Here is an 18,355-nt window from a genome sequence, read left to right as displayed (position 1 = left end):
GGTCTGTTGTTCATTGTTCATGCTTGCTGGGAACTAGACAAGGGCGTAGGCAAAAGAAGGTATACATGCTAATTACTTGCAGGTTAGATTCTTCCTCCCACTGTTGTCAGCCAACTGCACTGGTCAGGAGACATAACCCTCCTGGCAAAGAATTACATTATACATCATTGCATGGGGGTTATGTCCTCTTTGCTTTTCCCTGTCCTGTAATGTCAGTGTCAACCTTGTCTCCTCTCTTCCCAGGTATACCAATGCTGTTTGTTATCCTCTGGGGAACTGTCAAGTACCTTTATGAAGATGAGGGGTTGGTTTAGTTCTGATTTTCTAGCTATCTCATTTGTGCTGCGTGTGTGCACTGGCAGGCCATTGTTTGCTTTCTGTTTGTAGCGTAGTGTAGTTTGCTTTGGCAATGTGCTGAAACCTCATAAAATTGCTTCTGTTTTGTCTGAAGGTCTTGCATGACTTTTCAGGATGGACTGCATGTTTCTTTCTGATCCCAATTTTCTGCATGTCTGAATGAATCTATCCTTTTGCAGGTCAAGGAGAGGCATGTTTTGTTATTCTGTAGTTCCAGTAGCAACAATAGAAGTCGTCATACCCAACCGAGACCTCTCCTGACATTGTGCCTTTGGCAGTAGCCTTTAGAGTTATGCCTCAGATGAAGGCAAAAACGTCCCACAGAATTTTGCCTGCAATTTGTAGTGGTTAGCTTATGCCTTGCAGCAGAGATGTGATTGCCTGTTCTTGTTTAAGCTTCCATTGTTTTGGTCTTCATAAAATGAAAACGCATTCTGTGTCTGATTGTGTTAGTCTTTCTGAAGTCAAGTGTACCACTAATAAAACTGTTGAAAAACACAAAATACATTTTGTCTGCTTTTCCCATAGTGACTGTTCTGAAAAAAAAAAAAAAAAAAGGCCTTTTTCATGTACCAGATAGCATTGTAGTTTAGTTTGTTTGTTTGTTGTTGGTTCGTTTTTGTTTTTTAAGCAAGAGAGAGGAAAGTGGCTTCCTCTTCTTGGTGACAGTGACTGCCTGAAAATATTGAGTAGCTTTCTTTGTGATGATGTATATAACTTCATGCTATTTCATTATTTTTTTTCTTAGATGAATCTATTTATTGGATCTTCTTATTTAGTATCCAAGCAACCCAGCCAACACTTTGTAGTCATTGTGAGGTGGTTTTTTTTCAAGCACAGTCCTTGCTAGAGAGATGCCATGGTGTGAAAATTCCATGTAGTCAGAATTGCTCTCAGACTGTATTCTGGTATTCATGAGTATAAGATCAGGGTTTTTTTCAGTGTCTTTCATAATACTGAAACAGCTCTGTCAAGTTGCCTCTTCTGGTTTAAGCAATACTAGGATTATTCTATGACTTTCCTTTCCAAGGTTGACTTGGTAATGTACCATAACAAGATCATGGCCATTCTGATGTATTGCTAGTTTTGATGAAATGTTCAAAATAGGTGTAGAGAGCATGTAGCATCTGAAAGGCAGTATTCCATGGCCATATCTTGCCATCGATGTAGAAAATGTATTCAAAGTACTCACACTGAGCCTCCTACATAATGTGATGTTCAGAGCTGATTTATACTTTCTATTATGGAAAACTGTCATTCGCTGCCTTCAGCAGACCTTAAAGGGGACAATTTTGCACCTTATTGAATTTTCTAAATCTTGTATAAATATTTGTAAAATACAGCAGTAAATAACCACATGCGGCAGTGTCTCTGAAAGGTGATTTCTGTGCCTTGGGCAGACATTTGTTGGAGCAGACAGGGATATCTTTCATGCTGTTTGCTGTAGCACTGTCACCACAGATGTGCGGCAGGCTGTAAATTTCGTTTGTGACTCAACTACTTACCTGGTTATGAGGAATAACTGGAAGTAGATGTGGCTAGGGTTGGAAGTTCCAGGCAATCCTGCTGTTTGAAAAAAGGTTTAGAACCTGCAAGATCTACTTGCACACTGGTTCCTTCTTTCCTTACAGGTACACCTGTGAACTCCTTTATGAATCAGTTGCTGTTTTAAAAAGTGAGCTATTTAAAAACACTTTTTGTATAGATTACGAATAAAAGTGAATACAAGGTGAGCTTCTTAATCATTACGCTGTACCTAAAGAGCTGATAGAGCAGGGTGGTTGGAACTGGATGACCTTTAAGGTCCCTTCCAACCCAAGCCGTTCTGTGATGATTCTGTGTTCTTTGTTTCTGCCTTCAATTAACTATGGGAGGAAGACAGCCAGTCCAGTATTTTTAAAAATGGAGCCATTAATCTGTATGTCTTTAAGGTAAAACATCAGTGTTTTCATTCATAAAGACTTCTAGATTGTTAAGCAAAGGCAGAAACTTCCCAGTAGCATCTGTTTCACTGGATTAATTTCCTATTTACAGTTTTGATGCTATTATCTGCCAAGCATCTTTTAAGTGGCCCTGAACAAACTGCAGGGGTAGATCCCAATCAGAATAGCTTCTAGCATATTTATCAGTGTGAAAGTCCCAGAAAGCACAAATGGAGAAAAAATAATGTACAGATCTATCAATTTCATTTTCTGGACACTTTAATAGCTGTGGCACTTTAATTGGACTCTAATGGTGTTTTTATTGCACATATTTGTATAAATTTAAAACTGCTCTGTGCCACAGGAAGCAAATTAATACACACAGAAATGTAGCAGAGCTAATGTTAAACCATTAAACCAGTCTCTGTCATTATCAGGAAATTTTAAAATTGCCTCTGCTTCCTCTGTAGCTAGTCAGAAAATTAGAATTCCACTCCCAGCCATGCCTGTTATCCTACCTGCCTTGAGGGATTCAAATAAAATTAATTTAAAAAATGCATTAAGCTAGATTCCAGTCACCCATAGCAATTAAGAAGTTCTGTTACTCAGATTCCAGCTCAGGTACACTGACTGCACATGATACATAAACCTTCTTTCTCAGTATCTAAAAAATAATTTAATGCAATTGGATAATACAAGCAGATCTGATTGTGTGTATTAAACTCAAGTTGAAAGAAAAATGAAATTCCTACCCTTTTTGGGCCTCTGTTACCACCAAGGCAATTTGGAACTGCCACAGCAAAATTGCTTCACTTTCCTCTGTAGGATTTGTGTGTGTAGGCACTGTGGCATGGACTCCTACTATGCACTACACAGTTTTCTATTTTCTCTCAAGCTGACTGTCCCATGATAAGGTTAGGTGGCTTACTCTCTGCCAGTAGCACCCTAGTTTCATAGGTCTGTTAAGAAAACTTAGGGAAAACTGAGCATACGTAAGTGTAGGCAGATAAAATCTGGAGAAGAAGTTTGTTCTGTGAAACAACCTGTATTTTCTATAGTGCTGTTTCATAGTTTGTTTCACAGCCTGTGTGGCTCAGAAACCTGCTGGGTTTACTGATGAAAGTTGCTGTTGAGTAATACTGAACAATGTGACTAGAGGCTAACAAAGCTGTTTCATGCAAATATTAAGTAAGCTGTTGCTGCTGCAGCTTGTGAAGTGGACATGAGCACTGCTGGGCCACCTGAGCCATTGTGCACACACAGGACCTCATGGGGCTGGCTGGCTGGGGACAGCAGACAAAAGAACTAGATGCACAAAGCTCCATTGTAATGATCACTTCAAACTGGTGATCCCAAGCTATGGCTTTCAGGCATTACATTTCTTGTGATCATTCTCCTCCATTGCTTGAGGGTTCAAGAATTTTTAAAAAGAAAATGAGGCTTATGGGAAGAATAAAGTATTATAGTGCCTGCAGCATGTTACTTTCTGGACAGAAAGTACACAAGAAGTGTAGGACAGGAACCAAACAAGAAACATCTGACTCAAATCGATAGCTCTCCCCTTGCAGCCAAATGGCCTTGGTTTTAATGGAGCAAATCTCCAAAATTTATTGATGATAATTCACATCGAGTGTTGGAGGAGAGCTAGCCATTAGTGGACAGGAAAGGCAGACAAGTAGTATCCAGCTAGATTATGACAGCTGCAATTGTATAAAGCATTCAGTGTTTCTAAGAACCCAGCAAATGCATCTGTTTCCATGTCAGCATGATGTACTTTCCTGGTATCTAGTCCTCAATATTGTTTTCCATCCGCACTACTGTAAGAGAATGAGAAATGGGAGATTTTAATAATGTACTGAAACTTTTTTCTTGTCTTTTTGCATTCTGCCTAGCTGCTGGAGCAGGAACTATAACATGAATTATTGGCTGATCATCAGACTGCCCATTCTAATCGCCATTGGGGTGAGTATGGAGTGCACTCAGTACTACATCATGTACTGCAAAGAGTGGTAGTGCATACGGCTATTGTGCATGTCCAAAGGTTAATAACCTTTGAGGGCACTGACATTTTCATTCAGGAATGAGATTTTATGAAACCAAATTGGTTTCTGTTACTTGAATTCCTGATGTTTATTTTGATGTTTATTTCATGCTGTCTTCTTGTTTACTGGCAGTGCATGATAACTAAATAGCATGCCACATCAGTACAGCTAACTCCTCTGTTTGGGAAAGCTGCAGCAGGTAGCACAGAGGATGCATTTTAGAACTTAGCAAGAAATTGAATTCTGTGGTAAATTCTTCAGCTGCAGAATAGCAGGATTCCCAGGACCTAGAAATGCATATACAACCCAACTTAGCACTTACACATGCATATTTCTTGATGACTATATAAATTCTTCTTTAATCTTTCCAGGTAAATTTCTTGATCTTTATCAGAGTTATATGCATCATCATCTCCAAGCTACAAGCCAATTTGATGTGCAAAACTGACATAAAATGCAGGTATGTTGTTTGATGGTCTGACACTTGTTACCTCTCAAAATAGAAGTGGACAAAGAGATACATGGAAAGAAGTGGATTAACAAGGATATTTAAACATCACTGACCCTGAGTAGCTTGTGTTGCATGTTGCTGTGACTGCTTGGGCAGTCAGTCACCAGTGAAACCTTCTGGTGAAGCCAGGACAATTGTTGCACCTGAATTGGAGATAAATGGAAGAGTTGATCTCTGAGCTCATCAGTTTACACTCTTCCACAACACTGGAAGAAGCAGGTATTTTTTGCATACTTGCAGCATATGCAAGTACTTACGTAATTTGGAAGATAATGAGTGAGAGAAATAAAATCTTTAACTTCAATGAAAATAGTGAGGGGTTATTTTGAGTACTGCTGCTTGTTCTTATTGCCAATTTTTATTAGGAACAACTTTCAATCTTGAATTTACTAGGTATATATATGATGTTTCAAGAGAGTACCTACTGAAATGTTCAATATTTATTTTGCAGTCATTGCCTTGTCTGTGTTATGCCTGTTATTTTATCACCTTGATAAGATTCATAGTTGCATCACTTATGTCTACATCTTGAAGTGCATTTCTGTATTACAGTCTGAAAAATAGTATAGGAGGAACAAATCTGCTATAGGATAAATTAATGAGTGTGGAGCTACATGCTTTTCAGCTATGGTTATTTGACTTTGCTAGACTTCTATAGTAGACACAGCACGTATTTTTGTGTCATCTTACCAGAGTACAGAGTTGTCTTGATGTTACCTACCCTCAGAGCTTTGCGAAATTTTGGAAATCCTTATGCATGATTGAAGTTCAAAGCAGAGAAAAGGACTCCTAATGTGCTGCACGCTTAACTTTCGTTCTGAATAAACATGACCTTTTCTTCCCAGGGTAAAATTTTCAAGGCGTAGTGGTAGGCAGGCAGTTTTGCTGGCTTGGAGGCATTTGAAAGTCTGACTGTAAAATTATGCTGTCAAGGAGAAAGCCTTTATGACTTCTGTATTTAGAAGAAAGGTTTGATACAGCTGAACCAGAAGTGCAAGTTCATTCAATTATTCATGTTGTATGTTCAAAAATCTGCAACTAAACAGAGAGGCTTTATCAAGAAAGAATTTACCTAGCATCAGAACCTTCTTTACTGATGAAGATTAAAGTCTTGGTAGTCCTTCTTGTGGTTGGTAGGTATAGTCAAGTTGAGGAAGTCTTCTCTATCCAGAAGAGTTCAGTTCATTGGTAGGTCTCTGATGATAACAAGACCAGAGGACATAGGTAGCTGTATGAGAATATTTTTACTCCTTCTTTTCTGCTCAGAGATACTGGAAAAGACTTGTGAAGACAGAACTGCTACTGTGAAATTTATTCTCTTATACAAGACTAATGTAGGTGCCTAGAAAGTCACTAACTTATATGTAAAAGAGAAGTCTTTTGCTTTCAGACAAATTTTTCCATCTGCTCTCTTGTGTTGCCCAGATAGTGCTCATTGTTCATCATAGCAACAAATCCCTTTTCTCTGTGTAAGGACTGGAGTTGTGTGGAAGCTTCCTTTTGCTGAGGGTAGGGGATTTTCTTCAGGGATCTTAACTACCCAGGAAGCATTTTCATAGGATTTTTCATAGCTTTCTGTTTAAGATAGAGCTCTCTAAGTATCCCATCTAGACTAATTAGCATTCATTAAACAAACTAGGGGATTGCTGTACACCTACCCAACTCCCTGTCTTTGCCCAGGCCGTGCCTCAAGAACTGATTCAGTCAGCCTCCTGCTTCTACCTCTGTCTCAAGGGAGATGGTGGTGTAGCAGAGCCTGCTTCATGAGACCTGCTGGCTAGCTACTCTTTTAAGCAAGTTCCCTCCCCTCCTCCAGTGCAGTGGCATGCCTACATCCACTAAAAATCTGCATGTCTGTAAACTGTTACTTGTCTGTAAACTGTTTAATTTCAATGGTTCCTTAGATACAGTACCTCTCAATCTTGCCCTGTGCACCAAGGATGTTGGCAGGCTAGTGGATGGCCTGACAGGAGCCCAGTGCTTAGCGTTAAACAACTCCATCCAGCAACACAGAATGGGTGCTGACTGGGTATGAAGCAACTTTATGGAAGACCGAAGAATGCTGGAGGACAGCAGGCTGAACATAAATCAGCAGTGTGCTCTTGTGGCATTGTAGGATGACAGCGGTACATTAGTAAGAGCGTAGCCAGGTCAAGGGAACTGACAGACCCATTCCATTCAGCACCTACAAAACTACTTCTGGTGTCCAGGTTCAAGAAAGTCATTGTGTTTTGACCCTCTGTAACCCATGGGTCTTGCCTCATTTTTTTTCACTAGTGTATGTCAGGGAATAGAGTAAGTGATATAGAAGGAGTTGCTGAGAACTAGATTTATTCAGCCTGGGAACACAAGGCTAAGTAAGGATTCTGTTGCAGTCTTCAGCTACCTAATGGTGACTATAAGGAAAATGGAGCTGGACTTCTTACAGAGGTACATGGTGAAAGGACAAGGGGCACAAGTTATTGCAAGAGGGGTTCCAGCTGTATGTCAGAGGTGGGGGGGAAAAAAAAAAAGTTGCCTGATGTGGGAAAAGGGGCCTATTGGGGCTGTGCAGTATCTGCCATGGAGATTTTTAAAACTCGTTGGGGCAGAGACCTGAGTAAACCTGCTGAATTGAGCAAGGGACTTCTGGAGATTCCTTTCAACTTGATTGTGATTCATAATATCAGCTGAAAGCCCTAGAGTGCACAAGATATTCTAAGTACTATCAGCCCTGCCAGTCAAATGGTTCTATACCCACCAAAGTGTCCCATGGCAGTCTGTCAGGAGACACTGGTAGTATTGACTGGTTCTTTGGCCCAGGATAGTATTTTAAGCTCTTCTGTGAGGTTCGGGCACCTTCCATTCCTGTTGAGTGGCTTGTGTATCTATCAAAAGAGAGCTAAGGACTACTCTTGTGAATGGTTCCCTGTAGTTGTAAACCAGAGCACTGCTTTCTCTCCCACAGGCAAAAAATACTTTATTTCATATTGGTGTCTTTTTTTTTTTTTTTTTTTTTTTGGCTAGCTGTGTCTTTGAACTTGCCATTTAATCACACAGTCACACAGTCATCAGTCACTTTAAGACAGTTTAATTGCTTTTATGAAGTCTTACACAGTTACAGTCAGTTACAGTGTTTTAAAGATTTAACACACCGTGGAGGTGGGAAGGAACAACAAGTAATACTCCATATTCCAGGGTATTTTAAAAAAATTCTAGTCCCTGGTCGACTGTTTCTTTCAAGTTATTAACAAGGTAACAAGGTAAGTTTTGATTATATTTCCCATTTACAAATGGGGAAAAGTGTACACAGGGAAACATCTTGGGGTACAAGAAATCATGTGACCTGCTCCTAAATTTGAAAGGCCTTCTAGGCAAAATACAGCCAAGAGCTGAATAGATAGCATTGCTGACAGCAGGGGTGATGTGTAGTGGAGCAGCACTTAAAACATATTGAAACCTACCATGGTTACTTTTGAGGCTACTTTTCCTTTATTTGTTTATTTATTTATTCTTTTTTGGTTCATGGTGTGTCAGAAGCAGAGCAATGAACTATTCAGTGGCTTTGTTTCTTTCTTTCTTTGTGATCCTAGGCTGGCCAAGTCTACCTTGACATTGATCCCACTGCTGGGAACCCATGAGGTCATCTTTGCCTTTATTACTGATGAACATGCCAGAGGGATGCTGCGCTTTGTGAAGCTTTTTACTGAGCTCTCCTTTGCTTCTTTCCAGGTAGCATTCATACTGGGCACATGTGGATATTTTGTAACTGCTGTTTGGTGTCCTGCTCATGGTCTCATTCCTGTTTATTGTATTTCTCAATTTAGCACTAGATATTGCAGGTTTATGACAGTGATATGATGTCATTTTTAATATTTAGTTTAGATGTTAATGTCACTCTATTTTCAATAAGTCTTACATTTCTCACAGTAAACTGGTATTCCTATCCACGTATTAAGCTCTACTCCCTGTGGGGTGCCTCAAGGCAATAATGAAATTGTCTGTGATTTCCTGTAATTGTATAATGGTGTTGCTGAAAACAAATTTTGTGCCTTCACTTGCATTTTTGATACTCCTGAAAATCTGTGCTGTGAGAAGTAGTTGTCTACAGCTGAAACTGCATGTGAGGCAAATGTAGATTTACTGTGATTTTTATTTATCTGTTGCCTTAGGTAAAGCCATTTTTAAAATAATCTCCTTGTCTAAGGGAATCATTATTCTTCCAGTTTACCTGCTCGCCCACTCATTCCCTGTTTATCAAGCAGAGAGCTGTATTTACACTCACTGTGAATTGTTAATATTGTTTGTGGCCAGAGGACAGGTAAGGAAAAAGCAGAGGGAAAGAGGTGTTAGGAAAAAATGACAGATTGAAGAACACAGTAGCTTATTTTTCCTAAGATCGTGTGCTTTGAGACATAGTTTGATCAAATTTCTCTGCCATCAGGGCTGTCAGAGACCACCCTTCGTCTTCATCTTCCATTCTTGTTTTTCTCTCACCATGGAACATGCCAGTGTGGAGCTCAGCCCTCTGCAGCTTTGCTTGGCAAAGGACGAGAACTGCTCTGCTGTGCTCTTCTCACTCCTCTTGTTTTTTGTTGATTTCAGGGGCTGATGGTTGCAATTCTCTACTGTTTCATCAATAATGAGGTAAGAGAGACACTACGAATTTCTCCAGCTTGCACTATCAGCAGCCACTGTAGAAAAAGGAAGTTGAAAGTGGTTTTGAATTGCTAAATGGTCTTGAACTGCTGAAAGTCCTACTGAGGACTTTTTTTTTTTTTTTTTAAATCTACTCTTTCTACAGACCGACCTCTTTACAGCCACATGGGATAACTTTTCAGACAATTCTTATTGGAAGGAATCCAGGCATTGTACTTCAAGAATATTATTTGTAGGCATGATATCTTGCAAGTTTTCTTGCTTACAATCGTATAGTTTTCAGTGATCGAACTTTCCTTTTATTGAGACAGCTGCTCCTCTTAATCCATTCCAAAGTGTTTCTAATGTGCTTGCTTTGATTCATATTGAAGGTAGAGCCATTTTTATTCTACAGCTCTGAGCAGCTCACTGGTGAGATTGTACAGTATTCATGGCTAATTCCTGTAGGGTTTAATTAAGTTTGGTTTCCCTGCATTCCTGCTACTGAAAATATCATCGCTCTCATTAAAATATAGCACTGAACTTCAAGGAGTAGCAAGTTCTCCCAAAAGCTCCGGCCTCAGAGCTTTGAGCTAATGTGAATACAAGTACCATCTTAGGGCATCTGCTGAACTTCAGACCTGTTAGATGAGAGTATTCTGTTTCTGTACTGCATAAACCTTTTGTGTTACCTTCTAAGTGGTCGTTATTATATATTCACTCAGCAGCCGGGTTTGCAAGGGAAGCAAAAACACTACTGACTTGGCAGCACATTATTAAGTCTGATGCAAGTCAATGTGTTTTGCATTAGTGCTAACTTAGCACTATTAACTATGGCTACTTTTAAATATGACATAGTGATCCAAAATCATCTGTTGAAAGATAGACCTCATCAAGGAATTGAAATCAATGGAAGAAATGTTCTAATTATGTCATTATGGCTAGGCTGGAGTTAACAAAAAAGCAGCAGGCATGCTGAATTAAGCCCTGCAGGAGACTGTTCACTTTTGTAGCTGTGGGTAAGATTATGTTTAAGTGAATGTGTTAATTGCACCACTTATGAAAGCTAGAGGTGGGTAGCAGCAGGCTTTGCTCAAGCATGAATTGGAAAATACTTGTTTAAAATCCTTTGTACACTTTTACAGGTGTAAATCCTGAAATTAAGAACCATCTGCTGCTGTATCATTTATTCTGATTCACTATGGCCTCTGCTCACATATCCCCTGTGCAGCTGCAGCCAGGACCCTGGTGAATTATGTCCAGTAGTTTCTTCCATGTGATACAAGAACAAAGTTACATTCATTACAAACCCTGAAAAAAGAGTTGCTTCTTTTGACAGAACCTTCTGTGACATCTCTTGTTTACAGCTCTTTTGCTTTTGTAATGTAATTCCCAGTGCGTAATCCTAATGTATTCAGTTTCATACAAATCTGACAATCTAGATTGAATTATTTAACTTGTGCCAATGCTTATTAAAAGAAGGGAAAAGAATTTTGCCAAGCTCCTTATCAACATACTTAGAATAAATCTGTGTATAAAGAGTTTGAGTATGTCAAGTCTCTTCTATTTCTTTCTTAAACTCTTAGTTTTTAAACTGTTTTTCTTCTGACAGTGTTCCTGAAACCTATCCTTGTATGCAGTATGGTTTGTATTTTTGTCTGTGACTCAGTGACTTCTTTTGTTTTACCTTAACCATACTTCTCAGTGTCTTTTGCAAGTGTTGGAGCGAGATCAAGGACAGAAATAAAGATAGAAGTTATATTATTTCCTTTCGTAGAATTTACTTACAGAAGAACGTTAAAATATGTTTGTATTTCAGTCACATTTCACCTGAAATAATTCCTCTAGTATTGCTCTGAAGCAAATTACAGGGTCTCGTCGGATTGGCTGTTATCACCAATTTTCTTTGAAGACTGGGATGGGTTTAATGTGATCCATTTTTCTGCAGTGTTGCCTTCTGTAACAAATATTCTAACCAGAGAGATGCTATCTTTTTCCATCAGAATTAGTTTAAGCTAATTCAGGCTGCTTTCCGTATAATTTTCCTTCTCTTTTTGTGCCTCCTTCCTATCTCTGTGGAAACACACTTCACTCTCTTTCACCTTAAAAGAATCTGTCTTAACTCCAGGATTCCTTGATTTATTTATTTATTTGTTTATTTATTTTCATTACTGCTCAATCTTCATTTTCTCTTTTTACTCTGTATTCTCTATACAGTTTCTTGAACTGCTCCACCGGCTCCATTCTACGTCATTTCAGATGTACATTCCTATCACTATGATTGAAGCCTGTAACCTGCATTAGGCTCAATCAGCAGTTCTCTGTGAGATACCTTCTCCATTTTTAACATCCATGACCATGTTTTCTAGGTTCTGCATACTTCTTTGTCTGTGAAAATTTTTTTATTCCCCTTCTTCATGGGAACTTTTTTCTTGGCTCCCTTCTCCCTGTACAGCCTATTTATCCATGCATGGATGCTGCTAGGCTAATTAATTGGCTGAAAGATCTGTACATCAACTTCTGTGCTCAAGATATACTAAATAAATCTTGAACTATAACTTCAGTCATGTCTTCATAGCCATGTAGGCAAAAAAAAAAAAATTAATTCAGCACTGAAAGCAGAGTTTCTCTTTACCCTTTTCCTTCTTTTCCTTAACCTTTGGAGTGAAAACTAATATGACTAATATATCTGTCACCAAGACCTATTCCTAAAGCATTTCTGCTATGGTCTTTTGTTCAGTTCTTCCCAATCACTTCATCTCAATCTTGCAGGCTATTTGTGCCATAGCTCTAGGATACTGCCTGTCATGTCCATCCAGACAGAAGACATTTCATCCCTCTGCCTGATTCTAAATACCTGCTTCTATTGCTCGTTGACTCATTCTGTCAATAAACACATTCATGTTCTCTTTCAGGATCTTTCTGTCAGTATCTAAAACTGCTTACTCCCAGTGCTACCTAACAAAACAGTGTTTCTCCATTCCCACAAAAGTTACCAATTACAGGAATGATAGTATCATCATTCTTATTCTGAAGACAGCGTGGTGCTTGTATTTCACTGTTTCATTTTCTGTCTTTATCAAGTTATTATTCCTCATTCTTATATGGCAAAGTATCTCAGACTTGCTGTCTTTTTTCTTGTGCCTTTGTGTGGCTTTTGACACAACAGCCACCCAGAATCATAGTAAAATATAGTATTTTATCTTAGCACCTTTCCTAGTTCCCCATTTGATTGTGATACCAGGGGACAGATTCCACAGTCAGTAACACAGAAATGCAGTTGGCTCTCATGTGCTTGTGCCAGGACGGTACTCAGTACAAGGGCTGTAGCTCTGAGTTGACAAGCAGTGCTAGGGGTAACTAGTAAAGGAAGACAATTGGCTGTGCATACTTTGTTCCTTTTTTAGGGTTTCTTCCCAGGTTTGGTATTTGAAAATAAACAAGTGGAGAAGAAAGTAGCTAGTTCCCTAGAAAGTTTCCTTCAGAGAATGATGGTTTCAGAAGAATGGACAGGATAACAGGCCTGTGCTGGAACTACCATTAGTCTATTTAGTCTCTTGGTGGTCAGTACGAGACCCTAAGAGGAAATAAAAAAGGAGCTCTCTAGAGAAGGCTCACTTGAGTAACCTACCATAGCGCACTTACTTCCAGGCAGAAGTACACACCCCAATGAGTTCATCGCTGTAGTTGCTCTCCTGCCTTTTTCTAAATAGAGTAAAAAAGGTTCAATTTTATGTCCTCTTCCTTATGCATTAAAAGCTAATGGAACTTCTTATTTCAGTCAAGTGGCAAGAACATTGCCCATGGAACAGGTAGGCTCAAAATTCTGTTCTTGCTGGAGAAGAATAAAAACCCCAAACCATGACACAGTTTCAAAACCCTTGATAAACTCCCAAATGGATACAGCAGTTACACAGTTTAACCCAGGACCAGTGACTGGATATAAGCCTTGTACTACAACTTTTTAAAAATTTACAGTGTCTGCAAAGAGATACTTTAATTGTTATCTAAAAGTGGGAAAGAAAGTATAGTCTTCAATATGCTAGTTCGTTAATGTATCAATTCTGAATAAATATCTTTTCCATGGAATTAGAAAAGTAAATATTCCACAAACAAAAATCAGCCAAAGAATAATACTGATTAAATGAAATCGGACACAGAACTTTAAGAATGCCTGTGGTGACAGTACTGAGCAGGAAGTCAATCTTTTCACTCATTTAATAGTTTATAAGTAAAATCAACTTAATAGTAGTGGGGCATGGAGTACACGCTGTATTGCAGATGAATACTATTTAGAAAACAATACTGAAAAATTCCTGGTGTGCTGTAGTATAAAAGGGCTTTATGCAAGTGAAAGTGAAAGTGAAAGTGAAAACCATCGTTATTTTAAATATGAAATACCCTATGATAGACTAATGAGGTAATTAGATAATTGAAGCAATAATAATGGAGGTTTAGAGCATTGCCGTCTTTCCTCAGTAGTGTGGTATGTTTATTAACTTGCCTTTTTCTAACAGAATCATTTAAAGATCTGATTACTTCTATATTCATTCCTTTTGTTTTCTTGTTTTGCTTCTGTTAGGTTCAGATGGAGTTTCGGAAAAGTTGGGAGCGCTGGAGATTGGAACATTTGTATGTCCAGAGAGACAGCAGCATGAAACCTCTGAAGTGTCCAGCCAACAGCATCAGTAGTGGAGGCACGGTAGGCAGTAGTGTTTATGCTGCCACTTGCCAGGCTACATTCAGCTAAGATTTCTGCAGGTGAACCAGATTGAGAACAATGAACTGTATAATGTACCTGAAAACCCTTAAATACCCAAGCAAGTGGCTTAAGTGTGTCATCTCCAGCAAGAAACTTGAGTATATGCTGCTCATTGCCTGCAGGCTGTTGAACAAAGGTTTCTAGGGAGAGCAGTCTGCTAATGTAATCAACACATCAGAGCAAAAATTGATCATGTCTAAAGTAAGTTAAAAGTTTCCTCCTATTTGCACACAAGGCCTCCAGGTGTCCAAAACTTAGCATAGCATTGATCCAGTCTGAAACCACAGGGTCAATGGCTTATTATTGTTGAGTGGGCGAGCCGAGTGATCGACTGATTAAATTACAAGGAAACTGAATATGATTATTGACAAAAAACACATGTTGACTTTTACGAGGATAGGGTAAGGTGCTATCACATTTTAGAAAAAACTTAGTGGGAGGCAGCATGGGCTTTAAGTAAGAATCAGTTTTGGAGAAAGTTTCCCAGATCTGAAGTTCAGAATATATTTACCTGTTTACCAGAAAGGTGAAGAACAGCATCTTGAAGGTCTGTAACTGCAGCAGGTAGCATGGTGTATATTCCTGAATGTTCTTTTTAGACTTTGCTTTAAAGAAACAAACCAAAACTGCTATCTATTAGGGAGCCTATTCTGATATTAATAGATGTGTGTCATCTCTACTGACAACAATGGAAATAACCACCAAACGCAGAGCCCTTCTGCTTTTATATGGTACTCTGTCTCTCCTTAGGTATGGATAGGTATGGGTAGGTATGAACACAGACAGGATAATGACTTTTGCTTCAAAACATATTCCTTCAAAGCTGTACTCTGTTTTCTGTGGGTGCAAACACAAAGAAGTCAACCTGCAGTTACAATTGGTCTTACCAGACTTCACTGACTTGGAAGTGATTCCGTATTTACAGTGTGGGCTCACTTTTGTCTCTTCTCTAGCCTTGTACATTTTCTCCAGGCACCTGAGATACCCGCAAGGTGTTCTACTCAGGGTAGTGGAAGGCTGAACTGTCAGCACGGCAGACAGTTCCCGGCTGTGCCCAGGGCCTGGGCTGTCCACCTATTCCAGGGCCTGCCCTCAGCTGGGTTCAAAAAATACCACCCACCACTGCATCCTCAACACAACGGGCTTTTGTTAGTTTAAAACTGCAAGGGCTCTTGTAGAAGAATGCATCTACGCTGCTAATTATGTTACCCTTGCTGATGTTTACAAGAGTTGCTGGGGAAAACGAGGCACTTTTACAAGCAGACCTTGGTCCATTGCCTCACTTAATAACAAGTGTTATATATCTTTATGCAGCTTAGATATACATCTCCACTTTACAGCTGACAGACAAGATGCTGAAGACTAGGTCTGAGAACATTCCTGCCCATAGCCTTCTTGTAATAAGAGTGGCTTCCATAGCCTAGCAGGTATACTACTCAGTAGAGATACTTTCTAGTCCCTCTTTGCACTTGAATCCACATCCCTTATTGCCAAGAAAGGAGACTGGATATAATTCAGCATCCTTCCTGCCTAAAGCTAGATTGCTTTGCATGGAATAATTTAATCTTTGTATTAGAATTCAAATTGCCAACAGGTTGGATTAATTTTGTAATCAGCAGATTAAATTAGAGAGGATAGGTTACCTTCTTCTCCTATAATGCTTATAATTGAGCTCCAGGGAAAAGTCAAGACGCATTTGTAGAAATCCACCACAGTTCTCAGGCTGGCTTGCGTATGCCTAGCACTCTGGCTTCTACACAGGCCATTCCCAGGCGGTGCCTTTATAACATTGGTTGCAGAGCTGACCTTGGAATGAAGTACCTCAGGCTCTTCTATAAATTTAATACCTAGATTCTACATTGCATCACCCTTAATACAATATCTGACTACTGCATATGTACATTAGTCACTGTTCTGAAATATAATTAATTAGCTTCTTGTATGCAGAGTATGCATCATTTTTCCACTTAGCATCTACGTTTGAATGCATTGTACGGGAAAAGCAGCAACATGAGAATCACTGGTAGGTGAAAAGGTACCAGCTACAGGTGAAATCTTAATCTATATAACACACACTAGAGGGAATAATTTCATTCATTAATATTCAAGATGGGTGCTAATTTTTCAGGGCCCTGCTTGATTGTGTGCAAACCCAGAAAAAAAGTTTCTGCCACTTGTGCAGCTGTTAGCAAAATTTGTTCTGCTATGGTAATAGGAAGCTATAGATATGTGTAACACGCTTTATGCTGGAAAAAATATACACAGTGAAGGAGGATAGACATTTGTGTGTGCTAAGAAAGCTGTGTTTTGTTGCTGTCACAAAGTTTCCTTCTACAGTTTGATGTGCTTTGGAGCCCTGAGGCTTTTTGGCCTTTCCAGTCACTTAAGAACTGAGGGCTTTGGGCCCATAGGAATATCTGCAGCACCAGTTGTCAAATTTACCTTTTTAAGTTCTGGCTTGTTAGAATGTAAGTGAAGAAAAAAAAAAAAAAGAAAGAAAAAAAAAAGTGTGATGATCTCAGACAAACAGCTTTGGTGCATTTTTCTTCCTCTCCAATTAAGCTCTCACTTATCTCCCTTAAGAACTGGTCAAGGGAATTGCCATCAAAGTAGAACTACAGTAGTAGGGTACTTTGAGAAATACTTCAAGGCCTAAAAAATTATTTCAACGTAATACTTCATATCTACTTCAGTAATATCTTTTACAAGCCCATGTTGTTATTCTTGCCATCTCTATTTCAGAATTTATACTGTGCATTTATTTGAGTAACATAAAATAAGAAAAGCAACAGAAAGCACTGGAACAGATGAACTGCATGAATTTTTATTTCTTGTGCCTTTCAGCTTCATTCTCATTTAGCGTAGTAATTTGTTTCATAAAGTATTAAACAGAATAGTCTACAAATTCAGCCTGACATTATGTAACTAGAGTTTAAAGCAAATTAAGCCTTTATTTCCATTATTGCTGCTATAACATTTTATTGTTTCATGGATGTTACCTTAATATTTATTTGCATGTCTTTCCTTGCTTAAAACACCCATGGGATCTGTGAAAGGTGTCAAATTATCAGCTCCCCATGAACACATTCATTTTATTCCTTGTGAATAAAGTTTCAACTCGCTCACAAAATGCTATCACTGGTGTACTTACCTTTTCCTAAATTGTGACCTGTTTGTTACTCCATCATTACCAGAATACTTTCTAGGATTGCTGAGACTCCTAATTCACTGTTCTTCCATGAAAGTAAAGATTTCTGTTATTTCCAACTCCGTGTCCACTACAAAGAGTGCTCTGAACACGCAGAGGCTTTATTAACCAAAAACAAAACGGAGCACATTATCCATATGGAATTAGGTGATATCAGTGAAAAGAACAGCGAGAACTCAGCTGGTTTGTACATCTCAGCCAGAGGATGGTGAAAGAAGTGAGAAAATTTCTGTGGTTGGCTTTAGGTAACATGTAGAATTTATACAGCAGAGCAGTGGTAGAAGCTGATAGTGTTGCAGAGAGATACTGAAAGACGCTTAGTAGCGTCACAAGGTATTACTTGTGCCCTAACCTATTATTCTTTCCAGTCCAATTAACATTTTCATTTGCTTATCCAACAAAAGATGGAACCTGTGGTAACTACAGTGACAGCTAAAACAGAAAAGACACAATGAAACAGGATATGAAAGACCAAGGTTGCGACTTTTGTTTTCAACAAAATGGGTGTAAACTCAACTAACTGCTCTTCACTACAGCTTAATATCAGTGGTTTATTTTCATGCAATCATTTATATAATAGAAATACCAATGGATCATTAAAAAACCAAAGTGGCTCATAAAGAAAAGTGCACCTGGCTGCACATGGGATGATGGTGAGAAGCATCACCAGCTGTGTGGTGGTAAAAAAAGACCAAGTGCAGCAACAAGCAAGTACTCTTTCATCTAAGAGCTTCTTGCAGTTCTGCATTTGCTGCTCATTGTCCCTTAGTTATTTTTCCAAAATGATGGTTAAAACCACACGTGTCACCTGTCAGGAGTAATAACAGATATTTTCACCTTACACTGCAGACAGCAAACGTTGTAACACGGAGAAACCTGCACCAAAATTTGATGTACTGGATGAAACACGGGCATGATCAGAAGCAGCAGCTGGCT

At 39.0% G+C, this 18,355-nt stretch overlaps 1 protein-coding gene across 1 annotated transcript in view; it reads left to right on the top strand.

Moving 5' to 3' along the window:
• The window catches only part of GLP1R (glucagon like peptide 1 receptor), a gene marked incomplete at both ends in the record, with an annotated part of 77,931 nt that extends 63,732 nt beyond the window's left edge, over positions 1-14,199 (top strand). The window contains 6 exons of the mRNA XM_079549937.1: positions 244-304; positions 4,172-4,241; positions 4,693-4,781; positions 8,405-8,543; positions 9,417-9,458; positions 14,032-14,199. Of these exons, the coding sequence (XP_079406063.1) occupies positions 244-304; positions 4,172-4,241; positions 4,693-4,781; positions 8,405-8,543; positions 9,417-9,458; positions 14,032-14,199 (569 nt within the window). The remainder of the gene's footprint in view (positions 1-243; positions 305-4,171; positions 4,242-4,692; positions 4,782-8,404; positions 8,544-9,416; positions 9,459-14,031) is intronic.
• Positions 14,200-18,355: the final 4,156 nt, after the last annotated feature.

Source organism: Tetrao urogallus, assembly GCF_951394365.1.
Source record: "Tetrao urogallus genome assembly, chromosome: 2".
Classification (NCBI taxonomy): Eukaryota; Metazoa; Chordata; class Aves; order Galliformes; family Phasianidae; genus Tetrao; species Tetrao urogallus.
Note: the sequence above shows the minus strand (reverse complement) of the source record. Positions and strands in the feature narration are given on the sequence as shown.